This window comes from Chelonoidis abingdonii, chromosome 17 (assembly GCF_003597395.2).
Source record: "Chelonoidis abingdonii isolate Lonesome George chromosome 17, CheloAbing_2.0, whole genome shotgun sequence".
Classification (NCBI taxonomy): domain Eukaryota; kingdom Metazoa; phylum Chordata; order Testudines; family Testudinidae; genus Chelonoidis; species Chelonoidis abingdonii.
The window spans coordinates 34,196,464-34,212,975 of NC_133785.1; the positions used below are offsets into that span (position 1 = coordinate 34,196,464).

At 45.7% G+C, this 16,512-nt stretch overlaps 1 protein-coding gene across 1 annotated transcript in view; it reads left to right on the forward strand.

The window, feature by feature from the left end:
* Window positions 1-337: 337 nt before the first annotated feature.
* The window catches only part of LRIG1 (leucine rich repeats and immunoglobulin like domains 1), a 137,101-nt gene continuing 120,926 nt past the window's right edge, over window positions 338-16,512 (forward strand). The window contains exon 1 of the mRNA XM_032775758.2: window positions 338-1,087. Within this exon, the coding sequence (XP_032631649.1) occupies window positions 888-1,087 (200 nt within the window). The 5' untranslated portion in view covers window positions 338-887. The remainder of the gene's footprint in view (window positions 1,088-16,512) is intronic.

The window sequence follows — 16,512 nt, forward strand, 5'->3', positions numbered from 1 at the left end:
GGCGAAGGGGGGAATGTTGCGATGTGTCCAACGTGGGCTTGAGACAAGAGCTGCGCTCAGGGGCCAGGAACGCGATCGCGGCTGCGGGGGACTCGGGCGGCAGTGCCCCGGGGGAGGCTCGCGGGGATCGGAGCGGCTGGCAGCGCCCGCTGTGGGTGGCAGGGCTCGTCCCCGGCCCGGGGCCGGCAGGAAGGGGGCCCGGGAGCGCGAGCAGGGGGAGCTGCAGCCGGGGTGGAGAAGGCGGCACTGCCCGTGCGGGGAAGCTGCCTGAGAGCGCGGCATCGGCCCACGCGGGCAGGGCAGGCGGCGATGCAGCCCCCGGCGGTGGCGGGGCGGCTGCGGGACTGAGCCCCGCGCCCTGGGCGCGAGGAGCGAGCGAGAGACCGGCAGGGAGCGGGACGTGGCCCGGCCGCGGGGACTGAGCTGAGCTTTGGCGGACCCGTGGGGGGGCTTGTGCTGTTGGCGGCTCTTTAGCGGGGAGCACGTCGGTGCCTTGATTTCCCCATCCCCGCCTCGGGAGCGGAGCCGGACTCTGCCATGCAAACGCCCCGGGGGGCAGCAGGGCGCTGATAGGCGCCGTCCCGGAGCGACCCGTGTGCTGCAGTGACTCCACGCACGGGGGATGCACCCGTGCCCAGTCGCCTTCCTTCCGAAGCAGCCGTAGCAGCGAGCCCCAGCGGCCCGGTCACGCCGCCTCCCCTCCTCCGGCAGGACTTGTGCAGCGGAGAAGCCAGTCGGCAATGGCGCAACTGGTGGCGCGGGGAGCTTAGCGCAGGGGCCCGCCGATCCCGGACCGGTTGCTGGACACGCTCCGCTTAGCGCTGCTTAGGACTGGCCTGGTTTCGTGCCGCTCTCTCCGCTTTGGCCCCCGGGGGCAGCGGAACAAAATGGCGCGGTCGGTTGTGGGGGCCCCGCTGCTGCAGTCCGCTCCTTGTTTGACTTTCCTCTTGCTGGCCCTGATGCGCCCCGGCTCCGGGTCCGAGCTGCGCTGCGCCTCGAGCTGCGCTTGCACCGGGGAGCTGCTGGACTGCAGCCATCGGGGGCTGACTGAGCTCCCCAGGGACCTCCCCACCTGGCCCGTCTATGTGTAAGTCCATCGATCTCCCCGGGGTGGGAGCTGGCCTCACCTCAAGTTTTCCTGGTTCCTCTAGTGTTTGGGGGGGGGGGGGAGAGAAGAGGGAAGGGAGGGTCAAATCATGTTCGCTGTCTTTCTGCGGTGCCTGAGGTTCCTCCCTCCCCTGTGTTCTTGCTCCTTTCCCTGTTCAGTAAGTGATGAATTCATGGGCTCTTCCTTTTACTTCAGGGTACGGTCCCGCTTGCCATGGGCTTCAGCGGGAAGCAGGATCGGTCCTGATCCTGCAAAATGCTGAGCCCCTCTCGAGAACCCAATAGGAGTTGAGGGTTTGGGGACCTGGCTGTAGGTCCTCAGCAAATCACAGGATCGAGCCCTTTGTGTCCCAGTTCATATCCTCCCCCTCCCCCATCCTTTAGGCACTCAACCTGTAAACAGTTATACAGGTGCTTTATTTTTTTGTGAGTCTGTTGAAGTCTAGGCTTGAGGTTAAGCACATACCTCTCTGCAGGATCAGTGTATTCGTTTGGTGCTCTGTGCTGTTTTTGTGCCAGTGATGAATAATAATAATCTTAGAGTTTGCTGTCAGCCATTGACTGTGGCCGCTTTTCCCCATCTAGTCACTGGAGTTGTTGTATGCAGCCTAGTAGTTGTAGCCATATAGGTCCCATGGTTTAGAGACAAGGTGGGTGAGGTAATATCTTTTATTGGACCAACTTCTGTTGGTGATACAGAGCTGTGTGCGGTTCCAAAGCTTGTGTCTCTCCCACGCAAGTTGGTCCAATAAATTGTAGTTCTTAGGTATTGTACTTTGAGAATCTGCAACATTTCAACTGCTGATCTTACAGTTGCGTAAGGCCTGGAAAAAACGTCCTTAGTTAACACTATTCCTTTTAGTTGATGTGCTTATTTTTTTTTTTTTGCTGCATTGTCACTGGACCAGCTTGTGAAAAAAACAGACTGTGTACTCCCTTTGTGTTGATTTAAAAACTTTCGGAGTTTCTACAGAGAGTGTTCAAAAACTGGTCAGCGGTGTTTCCTACACATAGGAGTGTGAAGGTGTTAAAGATAAGAATGACTGTTGTAAAAATGACACAGCACTATCAAGGCAAAGTAGAACAGGGTTTGCACAGGGTAGTTTAGTTATTAAAGACTTTGCACTGTATGAAAGGTGTACAATAATCTGAGTAGGCCATATGGTCTTGAACTCATTGAATTTTTTTGTAACTGTTGGTTGGTATGCTGGATTCTTAATAACAAAAAAAAAAAAATCTTTTTCTTCCAGTTTAATGACACAGGCCTCTTCCTACCATACACATTTAAAATTGGCTTTTGTGCTTTTTTGCTGCACAGTGTGAAGTTACTATACAGATCTCATGTTTCTCCCTAATTCAAATTGAACATTGAAGAGAGAGATGGAGACAAAGAAGAAGTTGCTGTGTAGTTCTCTGTTTTACAGTGTGCCTGGATAAGTAAAATTCTTCTCAATCTGAACTGCTCCCTCTTCATGTTTTTGTAGCTATAGTTTTAAAACTGGATGGAAAAGGAGGTGAGAGGAATTTTTTTAAACACTATGACCTGGTGTAGATGAAGGAGAAATTTTCTAACTTGGGTGCTAAACTTAGGGCCCTGAATCCGTATTTAGGCACCTCAACGAATGGCCTGATTTTCAGAAGTGCTGAACACCTCCAGCTCACCTCACTGTTTCTGAAAATCAGTCCATACATGGATCCATGTGCTTGAGTTCAAGTATTCAGATTAGGAAATTTTGGCTGAAGCTGTTACACTTTAACACTCAACCATTAGATATTTTTAATTGGAAACAAAGTTACACAAAAGTGATTTTTATATCCTGTATTGTTGGGGGTGGGGGGTGGATACATTGCTTTACTAGAGTTCTAGAGTAGCTGTTTTATATGTTTGATTTCAAGTACAACTTGAAATCAGAATTCTGCTTCTCTCTCTCAAATCAATCTAGAAGGTTAATGCTTCAGATAATGAGAAATTGGCATATCAACCACATTTACAGTGGAAGAGAGAATAGATAATATGGTGTGTCTGAGTTTTTACTGAAATAGTACTTGAAAGTAAAAAATGAGTGAAGAATATTTCAAATTCGAATAGGTGCCATTTCTTTGCAGCTTATTTTGTAATTTCAGCAACATCATTAACTATAATTTAACTTGGTAGACTATCTTAAATCTGAAATGATTAAAAGATTCAGGAAACCTAAGGGGAAAATTGGGGTCAACTTTGACAATTTATTAATTTCATTTGGCTATCAGAATGCAGAAGAACCTAAAGTGTATGTGTGTATACGTACATAAATAAGTGTCCTTAACTGTTACCTAACCCTTCAGAAATGAAGACTAGGGAGGAGTGGGAAAAAGAGAACCTTGATGCTTCTGTCATTGGGGCTTTTAGAATCTGAAGAGATGTATAATTGGTTGACTATATAATACTTCTGGTTATGTAGATATACTGTACATCTACCAGGAAAGAAAATGGTTATTGACGTTTTTGTGGAGATCATTCAATTTGTTCTGAAGTAGAATTATTTTGTTAGAGGTTTGTTATCATTATGCACTTTTGACTATAGTCAAAGTACTTGTTTTAGATGAGATTATTGGGAGTTATTCTCAGTTATCTTGGTCTTACTGAGTGCAGAATTTGGCCCTTTATTTTCAAAAGGAAAATAACTCCTCGTGTACACCTGTTATTAGTTGTACATTTGTATGGTAAAGAGTTCTCAATTCAGCCAAAAGTGCTTACGATGGCTTCTAATCTGCTGAGCGTAATTTCAGAATCCACGTTTCTTTTTAAACAAGACAGTGACTTGTCCACATAAAAAGTGTATTAATAACTCAGTTTAATTGAATTTACTAGTCTGTTTTTACAGACATGCTAATGCCCAGGAGTGTCATTCATATGGAACAGATTTTTGTGTGTTTTTTGAGTTCAGTTTAAATTTTATCGGTGAAGTAATCACCTACATAAATCTACTGTTACAGATCTGTGGGTTGTTGACCTTTTAACAATTTACACTAAATCTGATTTGTCAGTTCAACTAATTCGTTGGTTAATTTAGAATTTATAAAGTAGGATTTAGCAATGATTTTTGTACTTAATAATATATCATTTTTTCTTTTTTGCTGTCCCTGTAAAATATGAAAAAGTAGCCAAAGAAGCTGAGAAACTTAAGTGCTTTGCTCTAAAAGTTATGTGGTTTCTAACTAAAAGAATTACATTTATTTACTTACCTAGATTTGTAACAAAACAAAGCCACCTTTCTTTTCTTTTATGATTTCTATGATAGGTGCTACTACCATAATACAAATAAACAGTAATGAAAGCTTGGTTCTAAAGTGCTAGTTAATTATCAACTGGCATTTAATCCATATTTGATTTCTTCTTTAAAATAGCACTGAATGTTGGAAACAGTGATTGTATTATATACAAATGCAATACCTCATTTCATTTTAACACTTAAAAAAAGCATTAAGGGAGAAAAGATTTTAAAAAGCATCTAAGAGATTTAGGAGCACAAATCCTATGGACTTTCAAAGGGGCTTGGGCTCTTAAATCCATGTAGGTACCTTTGGAGATATCCTCCTAAAAGCTTACTCTTTAATTAGTGCCCTTGTGGCTAAGCAATCCTTGGAGTTCATTTCCACTGCATTACAGATAGATTTATAACAGTTTAAACAAATAACCTGTCAGGGTTGGCTTGTGATAGTTTTGAAACCAACTTGATTAAGTTGTATATTTGCTTAACAGGACTGTCAGTATTGGAAAAATGCATTGGCATCCTTTAGCTACCATAGTATTAAGAGGCTTTTTTATTCAAAAGCGATAACTGATTTGAAGAAGAGTAATAAACAGTGGCCACTTACAGTTAAGTGTTTAAAAAATGGTCAGTGACATTTTGTACACTCGTGCATATGAAAAGACCATGTTCTTTCTCACCACAGTTTTGAGCTTCTAACTGGGAACAGCAATTGAGCCCAAGAGTAAGTTGAAACAGTTCAGCATAACCTCTGAAGTCTGTTTAATAAACCACATCACTGAGCCACCATGCAAATCTTGCAGTTAACCAGTTGCAGCTCTGAAAATTTCAGCATCTCTGGAAGGAGCTGAAAAAAATCTAAATCCACTGGGTGATGGATTGATATCTCTGCTTACCAGTGGTCTTGCTTTGAAGCCCCTCGAGCTGGTTAGACATCAAAAGACGCAAAATAAGTCTGAAGTCTGATTTACATTAGAATATTATCCGTGGCACAAAGTTCAGTGCCAAGCTTAGGAACAAAATGCTTCGTGCTCAGAAATGCCAGGTGCAGAGCTCTGAGAACATCAGAATGACTTTGGAGATGAAGCAAAGCGTTATGGCCATTAAAACAAAGTGCTCTCCCTTTTTCATAAAGAATAGTAAAGAAGTTGATTAATTTTTTTTTCATAGATGAGTAAAAGATACTTTTTCTCCAATTGAGGGGTGATGTTTTGGTCCTGGTTCTTATTTACAGTAAGGCTCTGAGAATGTAAAGGTGCCTTTTAGTGTGTGTGTGTGTGTGTGTAATTTGCTGCCAGATTAGTTTAAAGGGGTCCTGAGTGTAAATGAAAATCTGTCTATTTAAGTTGAAATATTGGCACATTTATGACAAACATCAATGATAACAGTCATAAGAAGCCAGGAAAGGAAACTACTTTTAATAACTTTGTTTTCTTAATTCCCTGGTTAGTTACTGCCCTGCCCAGAGACACCCACAGTTCTTTTCCCAGTTGAATATGGAGTAACTCCAATAATTCCAGTGAATTTCCTCCATAGTTCCACTGGGTTACATGGAAGCAGAATTTGGTCCTTTGGTTTATTACTCCTGGGTGAATTCTTCACCAAAATATTAAACATTCTGTGCACAATATTTTAAAATTCTACTTATTTTATTTGTCAAAATAACACAACATGATTATTCCAGTTTCCATTATTTTGGTAATTTATTGCATAATACCTGTCAGCAAGTATGTCTGTAACAATATAGACAGACACTAAAAAAAATTCAGGAAATGTTTTTGACAAATAGATTCCGTATTGGGAATATCAGTACATAACTTTGAGTAATAATTCATTTAAACTACAATACAGAACTGTATTTCCTGCAGCCCTCAGAAGCAGTGCAAGGGCTTTGGGGGAGTCAGGGTAACGGAGGAGCTGAGGGAAGTCATTGCTGGGAAGAAGCCTGGAAGTGAACCTGGAGGGTTGTTGGTTGGGGGTGGGAGAAGTATGGAACAGGTTCTTTTGGGGGGAAGGGATTGTTAAGGAGTTGGGGAGCCTCCCCCATGCAGACCCTGGCTGACCCCTAGCTTCTCCCATTCAGTCAGGCACATCTGCCTTGTCCCATGTGTCTCTGCACCCCCACTCAGCCACCCTCAGCTGCCTGTCCCCATGTTGTTCTGCACCCCATTCCCATTCAGCCCCTCCCCCTGTCTGCCCCCCATTAGCCCTTCTGAGCCCCAGTTTGTGTGACCAACCCGCCCTCCCCCACAGCCCAGTGTGCCCTGCTCTGTCTGTCCCCTCCATCTGACCTGCAGGCATGTCCCTGTGAGAAGAGCAGCCTCTGCTCTCTCCCTGTCAGCTGCTCACTGCTAAGATGAGCTGGCTGTTCTGGCACCAGCTCACCTTACACAGCAGCCCCTGGTGGGCAAAAGGTGTAACTGCAGTGCCTCTCCGGCAGAATGTATTTTTTGTGGTGGGGGAAAAAAATCTCCGGGGGACATTAATTCTGCAGCTGCACAGTGGCACAGACTTCCCCAGGGGTAGTTTAAAGGGCAGAATATAATAGCCCAGACTTTGTAGTTTATTGAGCCATTATAACTGTATCAATAGGTACGTTATCTAGTATGCAGTTTCTTGAGTGTTTAAAGAAACACCACCTAGTTTTTATCTCTTCTGTCTTAAATGTGTCAGTGTAACATTATGGTTGTGGTGCAAAGAATGAAATTCAGCTTTACAATTGTGCACTTCTGCCTGCGTATCCAGGTGTGCATGAATGTTACATGGATAGCAAGGGCAGAGTATTAGGGAGTGTTAGTTCTATTGCCATCCGTGGAGCTATGACCGTTTACACTAGTTGAAGATCTACCGCCTATGAATTTCGGGAGTTTAAAAACGCAGATTACATAACTGCATATTTTTATTCAGGTTCATATTTTCACAGGTTTTAAAACGTTCATATTTTGACCAGCTCTACTGAGGCAAGTATATTTTGATCAGTCGTGTAACGATGTGCCTAGTTTTCAAAGGAACTGTATGGCTCATTTTGGAGCCTTTTATCTCATAGCTATTTATCAGCCAAGGATGATAGTAACAAAAGTGATATAGGAGCCTAGGAGCCTAAATCTCATTGAAAATCAGTGGGACTTAGGTGCCTAAATGGCTGGGTCACTTAGGGCCAGATTTTTAGGTATTAGGTTCCTAAGGATGCAGATAAGTGCTTAGTGGGATTTTCAAAAATGCCCGGCTGCCTGAAATCAAATGTGCTCAAGCATTTGCATATCTTCCAGCATGGAGTGATCCTGTTCAAGTCAATAGGCACTTAAGCACATGTAGTCCTTGTTGAATTGGGCCTTGATATGCGTGGATCCTGAGCTACCTTTTTGAAGTCCTCGGAGAAAGGTGCTGGGTGTGGAAAACTGCTCTGCCATTGCCAGTGGGTTACTTGCTTTCTGGACTTCAGTTGCTCTCAACTAAAATTCTGTCTCCTTTGGAAATGTCAGGAGAGGTGGGGATGAGGGGAAGAGTTTGTGCTGCTGATTTGACCAAGGGAAAAGAGAGAGATCCTGGCAATTCTTGCCTCCTATGCCTAACTCCTTTCCTTGCTGAAATAATGGAGCAACAATTAAGAAAATCTGACAGCTCATTTGTGCTCAGCCCTTATGCAGCTGTATGGGGTCAGGGTAGGCAGTAAGAAACTCTGTCTTCCCTCTCCTCCCTTCATTTGTGTAACTCATCCAGAATTGCAGCTTTGGGGTGTGTGGAAATAACTATCTTTTGGGAGCAGAGGGGGATGGGGAGTAGGGGCACCTATAATATAAACCAGTAGGGAGTATGTGCATCCCTTAACAAATTGCCTGAGGCAGAATATTCCAGGCTGGGTCGTGTTCACTGACCCCAGTGCAGGCCGGTGGCTAAATTCCACAGGTATGGTCCTCACCTTTCCGGAGAATGAAGGAACTGTAATCAATATACAGCATGGGTTTGTCATGAATAGATCTTACGAGAAAATCTTGATTGACTTTTATTAACAGAAATACAAACTCCAGTTGATGAGACATGCATTAAGACTATACATACTCTGATTTGAATAAAGCATCTAGTTCCCTTGAAATAGTTTACTCAGAAATTTAACACCTGAAGGACGATGTTCTCCACTGACTAGCCATTTTGTGTGTGGGATGTTAAGACTATTGTAGATGAGATCTGCGTGTTTGCAGTTTTCATGACAATCCCTGTGTTGTGGAATGCCTCTAGCCTAATCCATTCTGTCGATCAGTGTCCTACAGACTTTGTTTTATAGATGTCACTGCTGCTTTGGTGTTACAGGCCCACTAGAATAATGGAATGACTATCTTAACCAGACTTTCAAAACAATTCCTCCTCTCCCGCCTGGTAGGTGGATACTTCTGATGCACAGCAAGGAAACACATTTCTAAATTATAGCTCTAATCCCCTTGAAAGTTGGGGTTTGCAGTTGAAACCCTTTCATGAACTTAACTGTATTCAGACTAGTGTGATTAGAGTACTCTGTAATCATTTTTGTTTTAATTACCAGTCTTAGTTCATTTGAATGTGTGTGTCGTCTTTTGGGCTTCACTGACCGCACTAAGCATGCTTTGGACAGATTTTGCTGTTACTGAGAGACCATGCTTAGCATGAGCCTGCTGCTGGTCCTGTGGAGCTTTCCCCAAGGTCTTAATGCCTACCCTGCACCAATAAATGGGATACGAAGCAGTTTAAACTCAGTCATTCTAGGACTGGATGTGCGTGGGAAGGGATGTAAAATTTTTTATATGAGGCTAGGAACAAAGCCTAATGACTGGAACACAGCTATTAAAGGGCAATTCTAATGCCAGCTATTGAAGATGTTTTCTAGCTCAGTGGTTTGAGCATTGGCCTGCTGAACACAGGGTTGTGAGTTCAATCCTTAAGAGGGCCATTTAGGAAACTGGAGTAAAAATGTGTCTGGGCATGGGTCCTGCTTTGAGCAGGGGGTTTGGACTAAATGACCTACTGAGGTCTGGCCTAACCTTGATATACTAAGAAATGCTCTTTTAAATCTGTTACAAGTCAGAGGACTTTAGGACCCTGTGAGAAATGCCCAGAGTACTCCTCCCTCTTTCTGAGAAACTTCATGGCCTTTAATCACTCTGGACTTTCCCTTTCCACAGCCACTGCAATTCAAAAAGCAAGAGTCCCATACAAAGGGAGCCAGAGCTCAATGGCTTTGTTAATATTCAGTGCCATTTACAATGGGTGCAGTTTGAAAGGGGGAGAATGAATGGTTTGGGAGATGAGAGGAAGAGGGACTAAGGAAAAATCCCCAGAGCAGGGAAACAAGCATCCCAGTGGGCACTGGAGAAGTGAAAACGGTGTCAGTTGTTCTCAGAAAAAATATATTATTTTCTTAGCTTGGCAAACTGTTCTAAGGTTCTGCATTGGGAAAACTGCTTAATCTCAGATGAGTTACTGCTAAAATGACTGAACAGGGAGCAAATCTGGAGGTATGTTGCTGTCTCTCAGCCTCATGGAAACAAGAGGGGAAAACCATATGCCCCCGTGAATTGTATTGATTGGGATCTTGGGCACCAATTCAGCAAAGCACTTCAGCACATGTTTAGCTGTAAGGAAGTGAGTAAAATCCCATCCCTATTCCGGAAGGCATTTAAGCACATGCTTAAATCCCATAGGAGGCATTTATGGCAGCTGTGGATTTCTGAGTGCAGCCATGCCCTTTTCCCTGGACCATGCCTCCCCTGCCCCCCAATATGCCACAGTCCCTGGTAGCAGATTAATTTGGTTTCCAGCTGCTTGGTACCTCCAGGTGGGGTAGATAATCTTTATAGATGTCTCAGTTTGGACCTAGTTCATTTCCTGGATGTCTTCCTGTCTTCGCTGCAGAGTTGACTTGAGATATAATTTGAGTGGTTCCTGAAACTTGGGTCAGGTTCACCACCAAACCTCTTAATTCCAGCGCGCTGGTGCTTTTAACATGAATTAGGTGACCTATTGGGGGATATAAACTGCAATGTGAGCTAGCACAACTGGTCAGCTGCTTACGCAATTGCTCTGCAGCGCTAGTGCTGTTTCACAGCATGGCCGCACTCACATGAGGCCAATGCAAGAATGAAGCCCTAACCTGAGGGAAGTTCACTCTTCTTATTTATCAACCTGATAGGAATGGAGTAGAGAAGACTATTAGCATCTGGCTGGGAATAAGAGGAGGGATTTCACTTAGGCCTTGTCTACACTGGCAAGTTTCTGCACAGGAAAGCTCCTTTTTTTGTTGTAACTCCTGAGGTGTACACTCTGCCAAGCCACTTAGTGTGCAGAAACTGTGCAGTTGCAGCGCTGTAAAAAAACCCACCCCGATGAGAGGCATACAGCTGTCTGCGCCATGACTACAGTGCTGCGGTGCCAGTGTAGACACCTTAGTCGATTTACAGTGATGTGATTGGCTTCCGGGAGGTGTCCTACGATGCCTGGTCTCACTTCTCTGGTCATCGGTTTGAACTCTACTGTCCTACCCATAAGCGACCAACTGTCATCCCCACCCCTTACATTCCTTGGGAATCTTGAAAGTCCCTTTCCTGTTTGCTCAGTGATGCATGGAGTGGTCTGAGTGCATCTTTCCAGGTGGCCATACCTGTTTCATGCACCAGGCGATCCACTTGGAGCAATGCCGAGCTGCTGGACCTCATCAGCATTTGGGGACAGGAGGTTGTCCAGTCCCAGCTGTGCTCCAGCCATAGGAATTATGATACCTATGGACAGATTTCACGATATGTGACAGAAAGGGGCCATAACCAGGACATAGTGCAGTGCAGGGTCAAAGTGAAGGAGCTGCGGAATGCCTACCACAAGGCATGGGAGGGAATCTGGTGCTGTGCGCACGAGCTGCTGGTTCTACAAAGAGCTGGATGCGATACTCGGTGGTGACCCCACCTCCACTGCGAAGGCCACTGTGGTTACTTCGGTGGCTTGCATACCAGTTGAGACTGGACCAAGCCAGGAGCAGGAAATCTTGGACGAGGATGTGGAGAAGGAGGGGGACCCAGAGGCAGAGGACGTACTTGGAGGTCAGAGCTGCATGCAGCCAGGAGCTCTTCTCTATGGAGAAGGCTAGCCAGTCACAGCTGTCGAATCTTGGCGAAGCGCAAACAGGAGAGGAGGCCCCTGGTAAGTGGCTTTGATTTTGGGAATCGCTGAAGTGAGTTGTTGGGAGGGGCAGGAGGGTTGTAGAAAGGAGGCTTGTGTATGTATGATGCGTTTACCACCAAATGTCTAGTCTGAGTGGTAGAACAGGGTGTTAATCACACCCTCACTTCATGCGAATCTAGCCGAGAGATCTCCACAAAACTCTCATGGAGATACTGGGCAATCTGCTGCCATAGGTTCTTTGGCAGAGCTGCTTTGTTTCTTGTCCCATTAGGGGTAACTTCCCTGCACCACTCTGCTGTCACTGGTGGTGGTGGCCGGGGGGACCCATTGCTGCACACAAGCGAGTTGCATAAGGGCAGGGCGGAAGCATCAGTCTTGGAGAAAACACGGCCTCTGGAAAATGTGGGGACAGGAATGATTATAAGGCCACCTCCTACAGTGCTGCCTTTCCCCAGGAGCCACGTGCCCAGTGTACAGTGTGGTCTTGGAACACTGATTTTCCCCTGCCCCTGCAGTTACTCACCATTTTGGGGGTTTTGTGGCACATGTGCTTGCCTGGAATCAGCCAGTTAGTGACAGGTATGTGAATAGTGACTGTGTTTTAAATCACTGAATCAGTGGTCTGTGTGTTGCCAACAATATTGCTTTTGTAAAATTTTGCATTTTGGCTTCACAGATATGACCTTGGGAGCCCAGCCTCCCTCTTTGTTATCACCAGCTGAATGGCTGTGCAGAATTAGAAAGTGACCATGAAGTACTAAAGAGGACTTTCTGTGTGAGGTCATGATGCACTCCGCGGCCGAAAAACAGGAATTGAAGGAGTGGTGGGACAGCGAGAAGAGGGACCAGAAGGCGAACGCGGTGCACCAGAACAAAGTCACGGAGCGGCTTTTAAACATTATGGAGCACCAAGCGGACACGTTCCCTGCGATACTAGCACTGCAAACCAAGCAGCTTCGCGCCCGCCCTCCCCTGTAGCTGATATCGCAAAACTCTTTCCCATGCGCCCCCCCGCCCCCGATGCCACCAACATGCTCTTATCAACCTCCTGGCTCCAGTCTGTATCCACTGCATTTCACTCCTGCCCCATCACAATCCAGCACTGTGGACTCCCAGTACCCACTGCACTCAACTCCTGTCCCTCTGCAGTTTTGCTTTGCTGAAGTACAGTACAGCGGGTACTGTACTCCAGAGGAGAAGGTTGGATATGATACCTGGACATACCCAAATCTTTAACTGTCTTGGGACCCCCTCGCTTCCCCTGTTCCCCTCAGCATTGATGTGTTTTTATTTGTTTGTTTGTTTGTTTGTCTCTCTCCTCCGGTTGTTCTTTTTTTAATAAAATAATTGTGTTGGTTTGAAAGCAATCTTTATTCTATTAACTGAAAACAAACAGAGCCCTTTAAAGCAATAGGCAATTTTCTTAAACCAGATATTGCATCGTCTGCATCAGTCATAATCATCTCCTAATATTACAAGCATTGCACTCCTGAGCATAGCAACAAATATTAGTGGCTTTCATCTTCAAATTGCTGCCTCACGGCATCCCTGATCTTTATGGCCCTGCGCTGCACCCCTCTAATAGCCCTGGTCTCTGACTGTTCCAATTCAGCCTCCAGGCACTGAACCTCAGCGGTCCAGCCCTGAGTGAAGCTTGTACCCTTCCCTTCACAAATATTATAGAGTATACAGCACACACCTATAAGCATAGGAATGTTGTCATTGGCCAGGTCCAACTTCCCATATAGGCAGCACCAGCGGGCCTTTAAATGGCCAAAAGCACATTCAACAGTCATTCTGCACTTGCTCAGCCTGTGGTTGACCTGCTCCTTGCTGCTGTCAAGGTGCTCCATGTATGGCTTTATGAGCCATGGTGTTGAGGGGTACGTGGGATCTCCCAGGATCATAACTGGCATTTCGACATCCCTGAAGGTGATCTTCTGGTCCAAGAAGAAAGTCCCTGCTTGCAGCTTCTTGAACAGGCCAGTGTTCCGAAAGATGTGAGAATCATGCACCTTTCCAGACCAGCCTGTGTTAATGTCTGTGAAACGCCCACAATGATCCGCAAGTGCCTGGAGAACCATTGAGAAATAGCCCAGGCGATTAATGTACTCGGTCACTAGGTGGTCTGGTGCCAGAATTGTGGTATGCATGCCTTCTATCGCCCCTCTGCAGTTAGGGAAGCCCATTTGTGCAGAGCCATCCCCAATGTCATGCACATTGCCCAGAGTCACGGTCTTTCGGAGCAGAATGCAATTAATGACCTTCCACACATCTGTCAACACGAGTTCAGTGTTCGACTTTCCAACTCTGATGTGGTTGGCAACTGATCGGTAACAGTCTGGAGTCGCCAGCTTCCACAGCGCAATCGCCATGCACTTCTCCAGCAGCAGGGCAGCTCTCATTCTCGTGTCCTTGCACTGCAGGGCTGAGGTAGCTCATCACACAGTCCCATGAATGTGGGCTTCCTCATCCGAAAGTTCTGCAGCCACTGCTTATCTTCCCAGACGTGCGTGACGATGTGATCCCACCACTCAATGCCTGTGTCCCAAGCCCACAAGTGGCGTTCCGCTGTGGTGAGCACCTCTGTGAATGCCACAGGCAGTCTTGTCATAGCTAGTATGCGTGGCGAGATCAATGTCGCACTCCTCTTGCCTGTGCAATTTAAGGAATAACTCCACTGCCACTCGTGACGTGTTACTGAGATCGAGCAGTATATTGGTCAGCGGTGCGGGATCCATTCCTGCAGACTGAAGAGGCAGAGCGCACACTACACAAACCGTTGAAAGATGGTGCCAAATGTGGACAGAAGTACAGGGATTGCTGAGATGCAAAGCAATGCATCATGGGGAATTTGGGACAGGATGCCCCGCGAACCCCTCCGCCTTCCCAGAACCCTTAGCGACAGAAGAGGAAGAGATGCTCTGTGGGATAGCTGCCCAGAGTGCACCACTCCGAAAACTGCTGCAAGTGTGAACATGCTATTGCGCAGGCAGCTGACAGTGTGAACACACAACAGCGGTTTCCCTTCAGTGCTCTCTGAGTGGCGCTGTAACTGCCGGCACTGTAACTCCCAGTGTAGATGTACCTTTAGTGTCACTTTTAAAGTGAGACTGAACTGTAAATACACCGAATGCTACTCAGTTTTCATGGATTTTGGTTTCACACCATAATTGGATGCAGCATCTGGGATACGCTGTGGCCTTAGTGATGACATCATTTTCTTTCTCCCATACCTGCACTCTTTCTCGCCTTAAAATCCAACTGTTACACAAAATGTATCTATATGAAAGGCTTCTCTCCAAATCAGTTCGGGGCGGGGGGTGGGGGAGGCGGAAGAGAAGTGGGGAAGTAAAATAGTCAGTGTCCTGCTTGTGATTACATATAATTACTTACATATAATTGTTTTATATGTGATTACATATAAAACAAGGAAGAAACATTTCATGAATGGCTCAGATCTTGGAGATCCATCCTGATCAATGAAATGCACTGAGGCCTCATGTATCCAGGGGCAAACTGCTTCTATTGTGCCAAAATGTTTCAGGTAACTGGGGGTTGGAGAAATATGCTTTGGAAAGGGGCAAGATTTCTCCCTGCCTTTAAAGATGCAGCTGCTGTGTAGTTGTTTTACTTCAGCCTAAGGACTTTGCAGCCTTGCTGCTTCTCCAGACTCTTGTAACGGTGGCTTCTGCTTCCCTCCTCTGGAGTGTACATTTGCACAGGGATCCCCGGTACATGCACAGTTGGGGTTGCACTCCCCCTTCATAGCCTACCTTGCCCTCTCTCCTTAACCAGCAATACTGCACAATCCAGCTGTGGGTGAAAGGGCAGAGTTTGCTCCTGAATGCAGCTCTGTAGACTGGATTGTGCATTCTTTATGCATCCAGATCCCCTACTGAGGTCAGTGGGAGGTTTGGGTGCAAAAGGAATGCAAGATCAGGCAATAAGTATTTACACCAGAAGCAAATATATAGCTTTTGCGTAGGACAGGAACCCTTTGTTCCCACAACTTGGTTCCCAGACCAGTTTGTGGAAAAGTACTGATGTCCCAAGATGGAGTCTAGAGACTCGTCGTCTCCTCACATGTCCTTGTAGACTCACAGCAGCCGTTAGTCGGAGGTACAGGAAGGCTTCTCAAGTGGGAGATAAGCTTCTCCTAAGGTCTTCTCCTAAGGTCCTAACGACCCGTTGCTGTGAATAGGCCCTTCCCCACCCACTTTGCTCATCAGGGCATCTCAAACTTCATTGCATCTCAACCCGCCTTCTGACAAAAAATTACTACATGACCCCAGGAAGGAGGACAGAAGCCTGAGCCTGCCCAAATCTGAACTCGGGTGCCCGCTCTGGGTTGGGGGAGGGGCCAAAGCTGAAGCCCAAGAGCTTCAGCCCCAGGCAAGGGGGCTGTGACCTGAGCCCTGCCCCCTCGGGCTTCGGCTTCAGCTGTGGGTGCTGAGACTTGGGCTTCAGCAAGACTTAGCTAGCTCTGGCGACCCCATTAAAGTGAGGTCCCAAGCGACAGTTTGAGAATCACTGATCTAGAATGAAAGCATCTTGTCTAGTGGGTGTTACCCAGGTGTAAGTACATTTGAAATAGATACATAGTCAATAGTCATAACCTCAGATACAAAAATGATACATGCATGGAAATAGGATAATCATTCATCAATTCATAACCTTTCCAATGACACCTCATGTGGCCTATTTTGAATAAAATATTATAATTATGTCAATCATATAATAATATCACTGAAGAATATGAGCACATTATGTTCTCTTTTTTTAAATATTTTTTCAGTATATTGTCAGCCCATCACTCTGTAATTTTTGAGAAGTATACAAGTGTGCTTTAATATTTTCATGGTCCCTTCCTTGGTTCTGGTGAATATATCCTAATTAATCCAGGTATTATGAGTGCATTTGTATGGTTGTATTCTCAATTTGAGGAGGAATTTGAGAATGTGCCCTTTGAACTGTCGTCATCTGTCTATTTGATTTTTTTAAAGTGTTA